Below are 22,188 nucleotides of genomic sequence, written 5' to 3'. Positions count from 1 at the left end.
TGTAGACACACACAGTAGACACACACAGTAGACACATACTGTAGACACACACAGTAGACACACACTGTAGACACACACTGTAGACACACACTGTAGACACACACAGTAGACACACACTGTAGACACACACTGTAGACACACACTGTAGACACACACAGTAGACACACACAGTAGACACACACAGTAGACACACACTGTAGACACACACAGTAGACACACACTGTAGACACACACAGTAGACACACACTGTAGACACACACTGTAGACACACACTGTAGACACACACTGTAGACACACACTGTAGACACACACAGTAGACACACACTGTAGACACACACTGTAGACACACACTGTAGACACACACTGTAGACACACACTGTAGACACACACTGTAGACACACACTTTAGACACACACTGTAGACACACACTGTAGACACACACTGTAGACACACACTGTAGACACACACTGTAGACACACACTGTAGACACACACTGTAGACACACACTGTAGACACACACTGTAGACACATACTGTAGACACACACTGTATACACACACTGTAGACACACACTGTAGACACACACTGTAGACACACACAGTAGACACACACTGTAGACACACACTGTAGACACACACTGTAGACACACACTGTAGACACACACTTTAGACACACACTGTAGACACACACTGTAGACACACTGTAGACACACACAGTAGACACACACAGTAGACACACACAGTAGACACACACTGTAGACACACACTGTAGACACACACTTTAGACACACACTTTAGACACACACTGTAGACACACACTGTAGACACACACAGTAGACACACACTGTAGACACACACTGTAGACACACACTGTAGACACACACAGTAGACACACACAGTAGACACACACTGTAGACACACACTGTAGACACACACAGTAGACACACACTTTAGACACACACTGTAGACACACACTGTAGACACACACAGTAGACACACACTGTAGACACACACTGTAGACACACACAGTAGACACACACTGTAGACACACACTGTAGACACACACAGTAGACACACACTGTAGACACACACTGTAGACACACACTGTAGACACACACAGTAGACACACACTGTAGACACACACAGTAGACACACACTGTAGACACACACAGTAGACACACACTGTAGACACACACTGTAGACACACACTGTAGACACACACTGTAGACACACACTGTAGACACACACTGTAGACACACACTGTAGACACACACTGTAGACACACACTGTAGACACACACTGTAGACACACACTGTAGACACACACTGTAGACACACACTTTAGACACACACTTTAGACACACACTGTAGACACACACTGTAGACACACACAGTAGACACACACTGTAGACACACACTGTAGACACACACTGTAGACACACACAGTAGACACACACAGTAGACACACACTGTAGACACACACTGTAGACACACACAGTAGACACACACTTTAGACACACACTGTAGACACACACTGTAGACACACACAGTAGACACACACTGTAGACACACACTGTAGACACACACAGTAGACACACACTGTAGACACACACTGTAGACACACACAGTAGACACACACTGTAGACACACACTGTAGACACACACTGTAGACACACACAGTAGACACACACTGTAGACACACACAGTAGACACACACTGTAGACACACACTGTAGACACACACAGTAGACACACACTGTAGACACACACTGTAGACACACACTGTAGACACACACTGTAGACACACACTGTAGACACACACTGTAGACACACACTGTAGACACACACTGTAGACACACACTGTAGACACACACTGTAGACACACACTGTAGACACACACAGTAGACACACACTGTAGACACACACTGTAGACACACACAGTAGACACACACAGTAGACACACACAGTAGACACACACTGTAGACACACACAGTAGACACACACTGTAGACACACACTGTAGACACACACTGTAGACACACACTGTAGACACACACAGTAGACACACACTGTAGACACACACAGTAGACACACACTGTAGACACACACTGTAGACACACACTGTAGACACACACAGTAGACACACACTGTAGACACACACAGTAGACACACACTGTAGACACACACTGTAGACACACACAGTAGACACACACTGTAGACACACACTGTAGACACACACTGTAGACACACACTGTAGACACACACTGTAGACACACACTGTAGACACACACTGTAGACACACACTGTAGACACACACTGTAGACACACACAGTAGACACACACTGTAGACACACACTGAAGACACACACTGTAGACACACACTGTAGACACACACAGTAGACACACACTGTAGACACACACTGTAGACACACACAGTAGACACACACAGTAGACACACACAGTAGACACATACTGTAGACACACACAGTAGACACACACTGTAGACACACACAGTAGACACACACAGTAGACACATACTGTAGACACACACAGTAGACACACACTGTAGACACACACTGTAGACACACACTGTAGACACACACAGTAGACACACACTGTAGACACACACTGTAGACACACACAGTAGACACACACAGTAGACACACACAGTAGACACATACGGTAGACACACACAGTAGACACACACTGTAGACACACACAGTAGACACACACTGTAGACACACACTGTAGACACACACAGTAGACACACACTGTAGACACACACAGTAGACACACACTGTAGACACACACTGTAGACACACACTGTAGACACACACAGTAGACACACACTGTAGACACACACAGTAGACACACACTGTAGACACACACTGTAGACACACACAGTAGACACACACTGTAGACACACACTGTAGACACACACTGTAGACACACACTGTAGACACACACTGTAGACACACACTGTAGACACACACTGTAGACACACACTGTAGACACACACTGTAGACACACACAGTAGACACACACTGTAGACACACACTGTAGACACACACTGTAGACACACACTGTAGACACACACAGTAGACACACACTGTAGACACACACTGTAGACACACACAGTAGACACACACAGTAGACACACACAGTAGACACATACTGTAGACACACACAGTAGACACACACTGTAGACACACACAGTAGACACACACAGTAGACACATACTGTAGACACACACAGTAGACACACACTGTAGACACACACTGTAGACACACACTGTAGACACACACAGTAGACACACACTGTAGACACACACTGTAGACACACACTGTAGACACACACAGTAGACACACACAGTAGACACACACAGTAGACACACACTGTAGACACACACAGTAGACACACACTGTAGACACACACAGTAGACACACACTGTAGACACACACTGTAGACACACACTGTAGACACACACTGTAGACACACACTGTAGACACACACAGTAGACACACACTGTAGACACACACTGTAGACACACACTGTAGACACACACTGTAGACACACACTGTAGACACACACTTTAGACACACACTTTAGACACACACTGTAGACACACACTGTAGACACACACTGTAGACACACACTGTAGACACACACTGTAGACACACACTGTAGACACACACTGTAGACACACACTGTAGACACACACTGTAGACACATACTGTAGACACACACTGTATACACACACTGTAGACACACACTGTAGACACACACTGTAGACACACACAGTAGACACACACTGTAGACACACACTGTAGACACACACTGTAGACACACACTGTAGACACACACTTTAGACACACACTGTAGACACACACTGTAGACACACTGTAGACACACACAGTAGACACACACAGTAGACACACACAGTAGACACACACTGTAGACACACACTGTAGACACACACTTTAGACACACACTTTAGACACACACTGTAGACACACACTGTAGACACACACAGTAGACACACACTGTAGACACACACTGTAGACACACACTGTAGACACACACAGTAGACACACACAGTAGACACACACTGTAGACACACACTGTAGACACACACAGTAGACACACACTTTAGACACACACTGTAGACACACACTGTAGACACACACAGTAGACACACACTGTAGACACACACTGTAGACACACACAGTAGACACACACTGTAGACACACACTGTAGACACACACAGTAGACACACACTGTAGACACACACTGTAGACACACACTGTAGACACACACAGTAGACACACACTGTAGACACACACAGTAGACACACACTGTAGACACACACAGTAGACACACACTGTAGACACACACTGTAGACACACACTGTAGACACACACTGTAGACACACACTGTAGACACACACTGTAGACACACACTGTAGACACACACTGTAGACACACACTGTAGACACACACTGTAGACACACACTGTAGACACACACTTTAGACACACACTTTAGACACACACTGTAGACACACACTGTAGACACACACAGTAGACACACACTGTAGACACACACTGTAGACACACACTGTAGACACACACAGTAGACACACACAGAAGACACACACTGTAGACACACACTGTAGACACACACAGTAGACACACACTTTAGACACACACTGTAGACACACACTGTAGACACACACAGTAGACACACACTGTAGACACACACTGTAGACACACACAGTAGACACACACTGTAGACACACACTGTAGACACACACAGTAGACACACACTGTAGACACACACTGTAGACACACACTGTAGACACACACAGTAGACACACACTGTAGACACACACAGTAGACACACACTGTAGACACACACTGTAGACACACACAGTAGACACACACTGTAGACACACACTGTAGACACACACTGTAGACACACACTGTAGACACACACTGTAGACACACACTGTAGACACACACTGTAGACACACACTGTAGACACACACTGTAGACACACACAGTAGACACACACTGTAGACACACACTGTAGACACACACAGTAGACACACACAGTAGACACACACAGTAGACACATACGGTAGACACACACAGTAGACACACACTGTAGACACACACAGTAGACACACACAGTAGACACACACTGTAGACACACACTGTAGACACACACTGTAGACACACACAGTAGACACACACTGTAGACACACACTGTAGACACACACTGTAGACACACACAGTAGACACACACTGTAGACACACACAGTAGACACACACTGTAGACACACACTGTAGACACACACAGTAGACACACACTGTAGACACACACTGTAGACACACACTGTAGACACACACTGTAGACACACACTGTAGACACACACTGTAGACACACACTGTAGACACACACTGTAGACACACACTGTAGACACACACAGTAGACACACACTGTAGACACACACTGTAGACACACACTGTAGACACACACTGTAGACACACACAGTAGACACACACTGTAGACACACACTGTAGACACACACAGTAGACACACACAGTAGACACACACAGTAGACACATACTGTAGACACACACAGTAGACACACACTGTAGACACACACAGTAGACACACACAGTAGACACATACTGTAGACACACACAGTAGACACACACTGTAGACACACACTGTAGACACACACTGTAGACACACACAGTAGACACACACTGTAGACACACACTGTAGACACACACTGTAGACACACACAGTAGACACACACAGTAGACACACACAGTAGACACACACTGTAGACACACACAGTAGACACACACTGTAGACACACACAGTAGACACACACTGTAGACACACACAGTAGACACACACTGTAGACACACACAGTAGACACACACTGTAGACACACACAGTAGACACACACTGTAGACACACACTGTAGACACACACTGTAGACACACACTGTAGACACACACTGTAGACACACACTGTAGACACACACAGTAGACACACACTGTAGACACACACAGTAGACACACACTGTAGACACACACAGTAGACACACACTGTAGACACACACAGTAGACACACACTGTAGACACACACAGTAGACACACACTGTAGACACACACAGTAGACACACACTGTAGACACACACAGTAGACACACACTGTAGACACACACAGTAGACACACACTGTAGACACACACAGTAGACACACACAGTAGACACACACAGTAGACACACACAGTAGACACACACAGTAGACACACACAGTAGACACACACTGTAGACACACACAGTAGACACACACTGTAGACACACACAGTAGACACACACAGTAGACACACACTGTAGACACACACAGTAGACACACACAGTAGACACACACTGTAGACACACACAGTAGACACACACTGTAGACACACACAGTAGACACACACTGTAGACACACACTGTAGACACACACTGTAGACACACACAGTAGACACACACTGTAGACACACACAGTAGACACACACTGTAGACACACACAGTAGACACACACTGTAGACACACACAGTAGACACACACAGTAGACACACACAGTAGACACACACTGTAGACACACACAGTAGACACACACTGTAGACACACACAGTAGACACACACTGTAGACACACACAGTAGACACACACTGTAGACACACACTGTAGACACACACTGTAGACACACACAGTAGACACACACTGTAGACACACACAGTAGACACACACAGTAGACACACACAGTAGACACACACTGTAGACACACACAGTAGACACACACTGTAGACACACACTGTAGACACACACAGTAGACACACACTGTAGACACACACTGTAGACACACACTGTAGACACACACAGTAGACACACACTGTAGACACACACTGTAGACACACACAGTAGACACACACTGTAGACACACACTGTAGACACACACAGTAGACACACACTGTAGACACACACTGTAGACACACACTGTAGACACACACAGTAGACACACACTGTAGACACACACAGTAGACACACACTGTAGACACACACTGTAGACACACACAGTAGACACACACTGTAGACACACACTGTAGACACACACTGTAGACACACACTGTAGACACACACTGTAGACACACACTGTAGACACACACTGTAGACACACACTGTAGACACACACTGTAGACACACACAGTAGACACACACTGTAGACACACACTTTAGACACACACTGTAGACACACACTGTAGACACACACAGTAGACACACACTGTAGACACACACTGTAGACACACACAGTAGACACACACAGTAGACACACACAGTAGACACACACTGTAGACACACACAGTAGACACACACTGTAGACACACACAGTAGACACACACTGTAGACACACACTGTAGACACACACAGTAGACACACACTGTAGACACACACAGTAGACACACACTGTAGACACACACTGTAGACACACACTGTAGACACACACAGTAGACACACACTGTAGACACACACAGTAGACACACACTGTAGACACACACTGTAGACACACACAGTAGACACACACTGTAGACACACACTGTAGACACACACTGTAGACACACACTGTAGACACACACTGTAGACACACACTGTAGACACACACTGTAGACACACACTGTAGACACACACTGTAGACACACACAGTAGACACACACTGTAGACACACACTGTAGACACACACTGTAGACACACACTGTAGACACACACTGTAGACACACACTGTAGACACACACTGTAGACACACACAGTAGACACACACAGTAGACACACACTGTAGACACACACTGTAGACACACACAGTAGACACACACTGTAGACACACACAGTAGACACACACAGTAGACACACACTGTAGACACACACAGTAGACACACACTGTAGACACACACTGTAGACACACACTGTAGACACACACAGTAGACACACACTGTAGACACACACTGTAGACACACACTGTAGACACACACAGTAGACACACACAGTAGACACACACAGTAGACACACACTGTAGACACACACAGTAGACACACACTGTAGACACACACAGTAGACACACACTGTAGACACACACTGTAGACACACACTGTAGACACACACTGTAGACACACACTGTAGACACACACTGTAGACACACACAGTAGACACACACTGTAGACACACACTGTAGACACACACTGTAGACACACACAGTAGACACACACAGTAGACACACACAGTAGACACACACAGTAGACACACACTGTAGACACACACAGTAGACACACACTGTAGACACACACAGTAGACACACACTGTAGACACACACAGTAGACACACACTGTAGACACACACAGTAGACACACACTGTAGACACACACAGTAGACACACACTGTAGACACACACTGTAGACACACACTGTAGACACACACTGTAGACACACACTGTAGACACACACTGTAGACACGCACTGTAGACACACACTGTAGACACACACAGTAGACACACACTGTAGACACACACAGTAGACACACACTGTAGACACACACAGTAGACACACACTGTAGACACACACAGTAGACACACACTGTAGACACACACAGTAGACACACACTGTAGACACACACAGTAGACACACACTGTAGACACACACAGTAGACACACACTGTAGACACACACAGTAGACACACACAGTAGACACACACTGTAGACACACACAGTAGACACACACAGTAGACACACACAGTAGACACACACTGTAGACACACACAGTAGACACACACTGTAGACACACACAGTAGACACACACAGTAGACACACACTGTAGACACACACAGTAGACACACACAGTAGACACACACTGTAGACACACACAGTAGACACACACTGTAGACACACACAGTAGACACACACTGTAGACACACACTGTAGACACACACTGTAGACACACACAGTAGACACACACTGTAGACACACACAGTAGACACACACTGTAGACACACACAGTAGACACACACTGTAGACACACACAGTAGACACACACAGTAGACACACACAGTAGACACACACTGTAGACACACACAGTAGACACACACTGTAGACACACACAGTAGACACACACTGTAGACACACACAGTAGACACACACTGTAGACACACACTGTAGACACACACTGTAGACACACACAGTAGACACACACTGTAGACACACACAGTAGACACACACTGTAGACACACACAGTAGACACACACTGTAGACACACACAGTAGACACACACTGTAGACACACACTGTAGACACACACAGTAGACACACACTTTAGACACACACTGTAGACACACACTGTAGACACACACAGTAGACACACACTGTAGACACACACTGTAGACACACACAGTAGACACACACTGTAGACACACACTGTAGACACACACAGTAGACACACACTGTAGACACACACTGTAGACACACACTGTAGACACACACAGTAGACACACACTGTAGACACACACAGTAGACACACACTGTAGACACACACTGTAGACACACACAGTAGACACACACTGTAGACACACACTGTAGACACACACTGTAGACACACACTGTAGACACACACTGTAGACACACACTGTAGACACACACTGTAGACACACACTGTAGACACACACTGTAGACACACACAGTAGACACACACTGTAGACACACACTGTAGACACACACTGTAGACACACACTGTAGACACACACTGTAGACACACACTGTAGACACACACTGTAGACACACACTGTAGACACACACAGTAGACACACACAGTAGACACATACGGTAGACACACACAGTAGACACACACTGTAGACACACACAGTAGACACACACTGTAGACACACACTGTAGACACACACAGTAGACACACACTGTAGACACACACAGTAGACACACACTGTAGACACACACTGTAGACACACACTGTAGACACACACAGTAGACACACACTGTAGACACACACAGTAGACACACACTGTAGACACACACTGTAGACACACACAGTAGACACACACTGTAGACACACACTGTAGACACACACTGTAGACACACACTGTAGACACACACTGTAGACACACACTGTAGACACACACTGTAGACACACACTGTAGACACACACTGTAGACACACACTGTAGACACACACTGTAGACACACACTGTAGACACACACTGTAGACACACACAGTAGACACACACTGTAGACACACACTGTAGACACACACAGTAGACACACACAGTAGACACACACAGTAGACACATACTGTAGACACACACAGTAGACACACACTGTAGACACACACAGTAGACACACACAGTAGACACATACTGTAGACACACACAGTAGACACACACTGTAGACACACACTGTAGACACACACTGTAGACACACACAGTAGACACACACTGTAGACACACACTGTAGACACACACTGTAGACACACACAGTAGACACACACAGTAGACACACACAGTAGACACACACTGTAGACACACACAGTAGACACACACTGTAGACACACACAGTAGACACACACTGTAGACACACACTGTAGACACACACTGTAGACACACACTGTAGACACACACTGTAGACACACACAGTAGACACACACAGTAGACACACACTGTAGACACACACTGTAGACACACACTGTAGACACACACTGTAGACACACACTGTAGACACACACTTTAGACACACACTGTAGACACACACTGTAGACACACACTGTAGACACACACTGTAGACACACACTGTAGACACACACTGTAGACACACACTGTAGACAAACACTGTAGACACACACTGTAGACACATACTGTAGACACACACTGTATACACACACTGTAGACACACACTGTAGACACACACTGTAGACACACACAGTAGACACACACTGTAGACACACACTGTAGACACACACTGTAGACACACACTGTAGACACACACTTTAGACACACACTGTAGACACACACTGTAGACACACTGTAGACACACACAGTAGACACACACAGTAGACACACACAGTAGACACACACTGTAGACACACACTGTAGACACACACTTTAGACACACACTTTAGACACACACTGTAGACACACACTGTAGACACACACAGTAGACACACACTGTAGACACACACTGTAGACACACACTGTAGACACACACAGTAGACACACACAGTAGACACACACTGTAGACACACACTGTAGACACACACAGTAGACACACACTTTAGACACACACTGTAGACACACACTGTAGACACACACAGTAGACACACACTGTAGACACACACTGTAGACACACACAGTAGACACACACTGTAGACACACACTGTAGACACACACAGTAGACACACACTGTAGACACACACTGTAGACACACACTGTAGACACACACAGTAGACACACACTGTAGACACACACAGTAGACACACACTGTAGACACACACAGTAGACACACACTGTAGACACACACTGTAGACACACACTGTAGACACACACTGTAGACACACACTGTAGACACACACTGTAGACACACACTGTAGACACACACTGTAGACACACACTGTAGACACACACTGTAGACACACACTGTAGACACACACTTTAGACACACACTTTAGACACACACTGTAGACACACACTGTAGACACACACAGTAGACACACACTGTAGACACACACTGTAGACACACACTGTAGACACACACAGTAGACACACACAGTAGACACACACTGTAGACACACACTGTAGACACACACAGTAGACACACACTTTAGACACACACTGTAGACACACACTGTAGACACACACAGTAGACACACACTGTAGACACACACTGTAGACACACACAGTAGACACACACTGTAGACACACACTGTAGACACACACTGTAGACACACACTGTAGACACACACTGTAGACACACACAGTAGACACACACAGTAGACACACACTGTAGACACACACAGTAGACACACACTGTAGACACACACTGTAGACACACACAGTAGACACACACTGTAGACACACACTGTAGACACACACTGTAGACACACACTGTAGACACACACTGTAGACACACACTGTAGACACACACTGTAGACACACACTGTAGACACACACTGTAGACACACACTGTAGACACACACTGTAGACACACACAGTAGACACACACTGTAGACACACACTGTAGACACACACAGTAGACACACACAGTAGACACACACAGTAGACACACACTGTAGACACACACAGTAGACACACACTGTAGACACACACAGTAGACACACACTGTAGACACACACTGTAGACACACACAGTAGACACACACTGTAGACACACACAGTAGACACACACTGTAGACACACACTGTAGACACACACTGTAGACACACACAGTAGACACACACTGTAGACACACACAGTAGACACACACTGTAGACACACACTGTAGACACACACAGTAGACACACACTGTAGACACACACTGTAGACACACACTGTAGACACACACTGTAGACACACACTGTAGACACACACTGTAGACACACACTGTAGACACACACTGTAGACACACACTGTAGACACACACAGTAGACACACACTGTAGACACACACTGTAGACACACACTGTAGACACACACTGTAGACACACACAGTAGACACACACTGTAGACACACACTGTAGACACACACAGTAGACACACACAGTAGACACACACAGTAGACACATACTGTAGACACACACAGTAGACACACACTGTAGACACACACAGTAGACACACACAGTAGACACATACTGTAGACACACACAGTAGACACACACTGTAGACACACACTGTAGACACACACTGTAGACACACACAGTAGACACACACTGTAGACACACACTGTAGACACACACAGTAGACACACACAGTAGACACACACAGTAGACACATACGGTAGACACACACAGTAGACACACACTGTAGACACACACAGTAGACACACACTGTAGACACACACTGTAGACACACACAGTAGACACACACTGTAGACACACACAGTAGACACACACTGTAGACATACACTGTAGACACACACTGTAGACACACACAGTAGACACACACTGTAGACACACACAGTAGACACACACTGTAGACACACACTGTAGACACACACAGTAGACACACACTGTAGACACACACTGTAGACACACACTGTAGACACACACTGTAGACACACACTGTAGACACACACTGTAGACACACACTGTAGACACACACAGTAGACACACACTGTAGACACACACTGTAGACACACACTGTAGACACACACTGTAGACACACACAGTAGACACACACTGTAGACACACACTGTAGACACACACAGTAGACACACACAGTAGACACACACAGTAGACACATACTGTAGACACACACAGTAGACACACACTGTAGACACACACAGTAGACACACACAGTAGACACATACTGTAGACACACACAGTAGACACACACTGTAGACACACACTGTAGACACACACTGTAGACACACACAGTAGACACACACTGTAGACACACACTGTAGACACACACTGTAGACACACACAGTAGACACACACAGTAGACACACACAGTAGACACACACTGTAGACACACACAGAAGACACACACTGTAAACACACACAGTAAACACACACTGTAGACACACACTGTAGACACACACTGTAGACACACACTGTAGACACACACTGTAGACACACACAGTAGACACACACTGTAGACACACACTGTAGACACACACTGTAGACACACACTGTAGACACACACTGTAGACACACACTGTAGACACACACTTTAGACACACACTGTAGACACACACTGTAGACACACACTGTAGACACACACTGTAGACACACACTGTAGACACACACTGTAGACACACACTGTAGACACACACTGTAGACACACACTGTAGACACATACTGTAGACACACACAGTAGACACACACTGTAGACACACACAGTAGACACACACTGTAGACACACACAGTAGACACACACTGTAGACACACACTGTAGACACACACTGTAGACACACACTGTAGACACACACTGTAGACACACACTTTAGACACACACTGTAGACACACTGTAGACACACACAGTAGACACACACAGTAGACACACACAGTAGACACACACTGTAGACACACACTGTAGACACACACTTTAGACACACACTTTAGACAAACACTGTAGACACACACTGTAGACACACACAGTAGACACACACTGTAGACACACACTGTAGACACACACTGTAGACACACACAGTAGACACACACAGTAGACACACACTGTAGACACACACTGTAGACACACACAGTAGACACACACTTTAGACACACACTGTAGACACACACTGTAGACACACACAGTAGACACACACTGTAGACACACACTGTAGACACACACAGTAGACACACACTGTAGACACACACTGTAGACACACACAGTAGACACACACTGTAGACACACACTGTAGACACACACAGTAGACACACACTGTAGACACACACAGTAGACACACACTGTAGACACACACAGTAGACACACACTGTAGACACACACTGTAGACACACACTGTAGACACACACTGTAGACACACACTGTAGACACACACTGTAGACACACACTGTAGACACACACTGTAGACACACACTGTAGACACACACTGTAGACACACACTGTAGACACACACTTTAGACACACACTTTAGACACACACTGTAGACACACACTGTAGACACACACAGTAGACACACACTGTAGACACACACTGTAGACACACACTGTAGACACACACAGTAGACACACACAGTAGACACACACTGTAGACACACACTGTAGACACACACAGTAGACACACACTTTAGACACACACTGTAGACACACACTGTAGACACACACAGTAGACACACACTGTAGACACACACTGTAGACACACACAGTAGACACACACTGTAGACACACACTGTAGACACACACAGTAGACACACACTGTAGACACACACTGTAGACACACACTGTAGACACACACAGTAGACACACACTGTAGACACACACAGTAGACACACACTGTAGACACACACAGTAGACACACACAGTAGACACACACTGTAGACACACACTGTAGACACACACTGTAGACACACACTGTAGACACACACTGTAGACACACACTGTAGACACACACTGTAGACACACACTGTAGACACACACTGTAGACACACACTGTAGACACACACAGTAGACACACACTGTAGACACACACTGTAGACACACACAGTAGACACACACAGTAGACACACACAGTAGACACATACGGTAGACACACACAGTAGACACACACTGTAGACACACACAGTAGACACACACTGTAGACACACACTGTAGACACACACAGTAGACACACACTGTAGACACACACAGTAGACACACACTGTAGACACACACTGTAGACACACACTGTAGACACACACAGTAGACACACACTGTAGACACACACAGTAGACACACACTGTAGACACACACTGTAGACACACACAGTAGACACACACTGTAGACACACACTGTAGACACACACTGTAGACACACACTGTAGACACACACTGTAGACACACACTGTAGACACACACTGTAGACACACACTGTAGACACACACTGTAGACACACACAGTAGACACACACTGTAGACACACACTGTAGACACACACTGTAGACACACACTGTAGACACACACAGTAGACACACACTGTAGACACACACTGTAGACACACACAGTAGACACACACAGTAGACACACACAGTAGACACATACTGTAGACACACACAGTAGACACACACTGTAGACACACACAGTAGACACACACAGTAGACACATACTGTAGACACACACAGTAGACACACACTGTAGACACACACTGTAGACACACACTGTAGACACACACAGTAGACACACACTGTAGACACACACTGTAGACACACACTGTAGACACACACAGTAGACACACACAGTAGACACACACAGTAGACACACACTGTAGACACACACAGTAGACACACACTGTAGACACACACAGTAGACACACACTGTAGACACACACAGTAGACACACACTGTAGACACACACAGTAGACACACACTGTAGACACACACAGTAGACACACACTGTAGACACACACAGTAGACACACACTGTAGACACACACTGTAGACACACACTGTAGACACACACTGTAGACACACACTGTAGACACACACTGTAGACACACACAGTAGACACACACTGTAGACACACACAGTAGACACACACTGTAGACACACACAGTAGACACACACTGTAGACACACACAGTAGACACACACTGTAGACACACACAGTAGACACACACTGTAGACACACACAGTAGACACACACTGTAGACACACACAGTAGACACACACTGTAGACACACACAGTAGACACACACTGTAGACACACACAGTAGACACACACAGTAGACACACACAGTAGACACACACAGTAGACACACACAGTAGACACACACAGTAGACACACACTGTAGACACACACAGTAGACACACACTGTAGACACACACAGTAGACACACACAGTAGACACATACTGTAGACACACACAGTAGACACACACAGTAGACACACACTGTAGACACACACAGTAGACACACACTGTAGACACACACAGTAGACACACACTGTAGACACACACTGTAGACACACACTGTAGACACACACAGTAGACACACACTGTAGACACACACAGTAGACACACACTGTAGACACACACAGTAGACACACACTGTAGACACACACAGTAGACACACACAGTAGACACACACAGTAGACACACACTGTAGACACACACAGTAGACACACACTGTAGACACACACAGTAGACACACACTGTAGACACACACAGTAGACACACACTGTAGACACACACTGTAGACACACACTGTAGACACACACAGTAGACACACACTGTAGACACACACAGTAGACACACACTGTAGACACACACAGTAGACACACACTGTAGACACACACAGTAGACACACACTGTAGACACACACAGTAGACACACACTGTAGACACACACAGTAGACACACACTGTAGACACACACAGTAGACACACACTGTAGACACACACTGTAGACACACACAGTAGACACACACTGTAGACACACACAGTAGACACACACTGTAGACACACACAGTAGACACACACTGTAGACACACACTGTAGACACACACTGTAGACACACACAGTAGACACACACTGTAGACACACACAGTAGACACACACTGTAGACACACACTGTAGACACACACTGTAGACACACACAGTAGACACACACTGTAGACACACACAGTAGACACACACTGTAGACACACACAGTAGACACACACTGTATACACACACTGTAGACACACACTGTAGACACACACAGTAGACACACACAGTAGACACACACTGTAGACACACACTGTAGACACACACAGTAGACACACACTGTAGACACACACAGTAGACACACACTGTAGACACACACTGTAGACACACACTGTAGACACACACTGTAGACACACACAGTAGACACACACTGTAGACACACACAGTAGACACACACTGTAGACACACACTGTAGACACACACAGTAGACACACACTGTAGACACACACTGTAGACACACACTGTAGACACACACAGTAGACACACACTGTAGACACACACTGTAGACACACACTGTAGACACACACAGTAGACACACACTGTAGACACACACAGTAGACACACACTGTAGACACACACAGTAGACACACACTGTAGACACACACAGTAGACACACACTGTAGACACACACAGTAGACACACACTGTAGACACACACTGTAGACACACACTGTAGACACACACAGTAGACACACACTGTAGACACACACTGTAGACACACACTGTAGACACACACTGTAGACACACACTGTAGACACACACAGTAGACACACACAGTAGACACACACAGTAGACACACACTGTAGACACACACTGTAGACACACACTGTAGACACACACTGTAGACACACACTGTAGACACACACTGTAGACACACACTGTAGACACACACTGTAGACACACACAGTAGACACACACTGTAGACACACACAGTAGACACACACTGTAGACACACACTGTAGACACACACTGTAGACACACACAGTAGACACACACAGTAGACACACACTGTAGACACACACTGTAGACACACACAGTAGACACACACTGTAGACACACACAGTAGACACACACTGTAGACACACACAGTAGACACACACTGTAGACACACACTGTAGACACACACTGTAGACACACACTGTAGACACACACTGTAGACACACACAGTAGACACACACTGTAGACACACACTGTAGACACACACTGTAGACACACACTGTAGACACACACTGTAGACACACACTGTAGACACACACTGTAGACACACACTGTAGACACACACTGTAGACACACACTGTAGACACACACTGTACTGTATGCAGGGGAAAAGGTAGTTGAAAGAAACGTACATGTGATCATGTAGGGACAACAACAAAACCAAGCTCATCTTATCAAATCTAAGAGCCATCCATGTTGAAATCTTCTGCCTCCCTTGTGTTGGAAGGCCATCCATGCTATAATCTCAAGTTCCCTTTCTCCCCCCCCCCCTTCCCTACACCTCACCCCACCCCCCTGTGGATAAGGCATGCTGACAGTGAATCAAAACCAAATGCACCAATTTTGCTCTGACCTGGAAGAGTGCCATGAGAGCTTTGCGGATGTCATGCTGGTGTTTGGAGGCCAGGTGTCCCAGAATTCCCACCACGGACGCCATCTTGGGGATCTTCTTGCGAGCGCCGGGGTCCCTGTCCATCACGTCTCTGCCCGCACTGCAGAAATCCTTCAGGCCGCAGTTCAACACACGCGTGATGATGGTGGTCGGGAAACAAGAGCTGGAAGACAGAACAAGTATTATCTACATGGCGTCTCTTTACACTCTGACACATACACAGCCTGCAGTTCAACACACGCGTGATGATGGTCGTCGGGAAACAAGAGCTGGAAGACAGAACAAGTATTATCTACATGGCGTCTCTTTACACTCTGACACATACACAGCCTGCAGTTCAACACACGCGTGATGATGGTCGTCGGGAAACAAGAGCTGGAAGACAGAACAAGTATTATCTACATGGCGTCTCTTTACACTCTGACACATACACAGCCTGCAGTTCAACACACGCGTGATGATGGTCGTCGGGAAACAAGAGCTGGAAGACAGAACAAGTATTATCTACATGCCGTCTCTTTACACTCTGACACATACACACCTCTCAGATACAAGTATTATCTACATGCCGTCTCTTTACACTCTGACACATACACACCTCTCAGATACAAGTATTATCTACATGCCGTTTCTTTCAACTCTGACACATACACAGCTCTCAGAACAAGTATTATCTACATGCCGTCTCTTTACACTCTCACACATACACACCTCTCACATACAATTCTCTCAACTCTCTCAGATACAATTCTCTCAACTCTCTCAGATACAATTCTCTCAATTCTCTCAGATACAATTCTCTCAATTCTCTCAGATACAATGCTCTCAATTCTCTCAGATATAATTCAGCCTGCAGTTCAACACACGCATGATGATGGTCGTCGGGAAACAAGAACTGGAAGCAAAAGTGTGTATTATCTACATGGCGGTCTGCTGAAGTTCTGTAATATGCAGAGGTCTACATCAGAAATACTCCCTCCGCATTTACGTAAAGAACTTTCAAAGCAGGCTTCATTGCCCACGTGGCACAATGGTGCATCTTGGTTCCTGAGGCTTCAAAGTGCTTCGACAAGCATGCCTGAACCTTGCTTTAGCATTCAATGTTCAGAGCAGTGTAAGTCCAATGAAAAATGTGTTTTATATTCAACCAAGAAAAACATTGCATTCATTTATTTATAAGGTGGTCTCAAGTGATAAAGCTGATTGTGAGTACTGTACAGAGGGGAACATCCCCACCACAGGGCTTGGCACTTGTCTATCGACAACATTGTCTCACATGTAAAGTGTACACGTACCTGATGCGGGTGACGACCCAGTCAAAGTGAGGCGAGTACTGCACAGAGGGTGACATCATAACCACTGGGCTTAGCACTTGTCTATCAATAACATTGTCGCATCTCACACATGTACACGTACCCGATGCGGGCGACGACCCAGTCAAAGTGAGGCGAGTACTGCACAGAGGCCTCCAGCAAGGCGTCCACACAGCTGTCAGGGGCTCCACCCACCCTGCACACAACACAATTAATAACATTAACAGCACATTGATCAATGCAACTTGTTCACTTGTTGCTCTTTTGTCATGCATGTACAAGATCCCACGGCTTTAGACAAAAAGTGACAGAGAAATAAGTGAGTGTTAAAATTGTACAAGATTTTTTGGCTATGTCAGTCCTGCAAAGCCAAATAAGTCGGAGGGACGATAAACCAAACAACTGGCAGCGGAACGAAATTCAGATGTGGATGGAGCAGTGGATGGTGGGACGGGGCGGTGTAGGGGCGCACCGGGACAAGGAACAAGCGTCAGGACAGCAACAACAACAAACAAAAAAGCCAATAAGATAAGATAATGGAAGCGAGTGCCCGAAGCACTACAAGTACAATGGCCTTTGGGTAAAATGGGCAAAGAAAGAGCTGGGTTGAGCTACTTTCACGGAGTTTAATTACTTCCCTTTTTGTGTATGTGGTGCTGATTTACTAGGGTGTCATTTGCAAGAAAAGACTTTTTTTTTTTAAATTGATAGAGAAATCACAGAGTGTAGAAAGCGACGTACATGGCTGCAAAGCACTGTGTGTCCACCTCCCCCCCCCCCCTCTCAATCTCCCGCTACCCCCCCCCCCCCCACAGTGACATACATGGCGGCAAAGCACTGTGTGTCCATCTCCCCCCCCCCCTCTCAATCTCCCGCAACCCCCCCCCCCCCCCACAGTGACATACATGACGGCAAAACACTGTGTGTCCATCTCCACACCCCCCCCCCCTCTCAATCTCCCGCAACCCCCCCCCCCCCACATACATGGCGGCAAAGCACTGTGTGTCCATCTCCCCCCCCCCCTCTCAATCTCCCGCACCCCCCCCCCCCCAGTGACATACATGGCGGCAAAGCACTGTGTGTCCATCTCCCTCCCCCCCCTCTCAATCTCCCGCAACCCCCCCCCCCCCCCAGTGACATACATGGCGGCAAAACACTGTGTGTCCATCTCCACCCCCCCCCCCCCTCTCAATCTCCCGCAACCCCCCCCCCCCCCCCCCACAGTGACATACATGGCGGCGAAGCACTGGGTGGCGAGCTCTATGAGCAGCTTGGTGGGTGGACAGGTCATCCACATGGTCAGCACGTCGTTCAGCGAGTTGGACATGGCCAGCGGGCGGTGCGCAGCGTACTTGCCGCTGATCTGACCCAGTAGTGTCAGGGACCACTGCAATGATAAATGTGTGTAACCAAGGGTCCTTCTTCTTCTTCTTCTGCGTTCGTGGGCTGAAACTCCTACGTACACTCGTGTTTTTTGCACGAGTGGAATTTTACGTGTATGACCGTTTTTTACCCCGCCATTTAGGCAGCCATACGTCGTTTTCGGAGGAAGCATGCTGGGTATTTTCGTGTTTCTATAATCCACCGAACTCTGACATGGATTACAGGATCTTTTTCGTGCGCACTTGGTCTTGTGCTTGCGTGTACACACGGGGGTGTTCGGACACCGAGGAGAGTCTGCACACAAAGTTGACTCTGAGAAATAAATCTCTCGCTGAACGTGGGGACGAACTCACGCTGACAGCGGCCAACTGGATACAAATCCAGCGCGCTACCGACTGAGCTACATCCCCGCCCCTAACCAAGGGTTCGAACACAACAAT

The 22,188-nt window shown here is 46.4% G+C and overlaps 1 protein-coding gene across 1 annotated transcript in view; it reads right to left on the bottom strand.

Annotated features, from left to right (window-relative positions):
• LOC138949538 (integrator complex subunit 5-like) overlaps positions 1-22,188 on the bottom strand; it is an 89,007-nt gene that overhangs the window by 51,249 nt on the left and 15,570 nt on the right. The window contains exons 4-6 of the mRNA XM_070321389.1: positions 21,598-21,752; positions 20,469-20,561; positions 19,014-19,215 (exon numbers count right to left, since the gene is read on the bottom strand). Of these exons, the coding sequence (XP_070177490.1) occupies positions 19,014-19,215; positions 20,469-20,561; positions 21,598-21,752 (450 nt within the window). The remainder of the gene's footprint in view (positions 1-19,013; positions 19,216-20,468; positions 20,562-21,597; positions 21,753-22,188) is intronic.

The sequence above is a fragment of the Littorina saxatilis genome, linkage group LG15 (genome assembly GCF_037325665.1).
Source record: "Littorina saxatilis isolate snail1 linkage group LG15, US_GU_Lsax_2.0, whole genome shotgun sequence".
Taxonomy (NCBI): domain Eukaryota; kingdom Metazoa; phylum Mollusca; class Gastropoda; order Littorinimorpha; family Littorinidae; genus Littorina; species Littorina saxatilis.
Note: the sequence above shows the minus strand (reverse complement) of the source record. Positions and strands in the feature narration are given on the sequence as shown.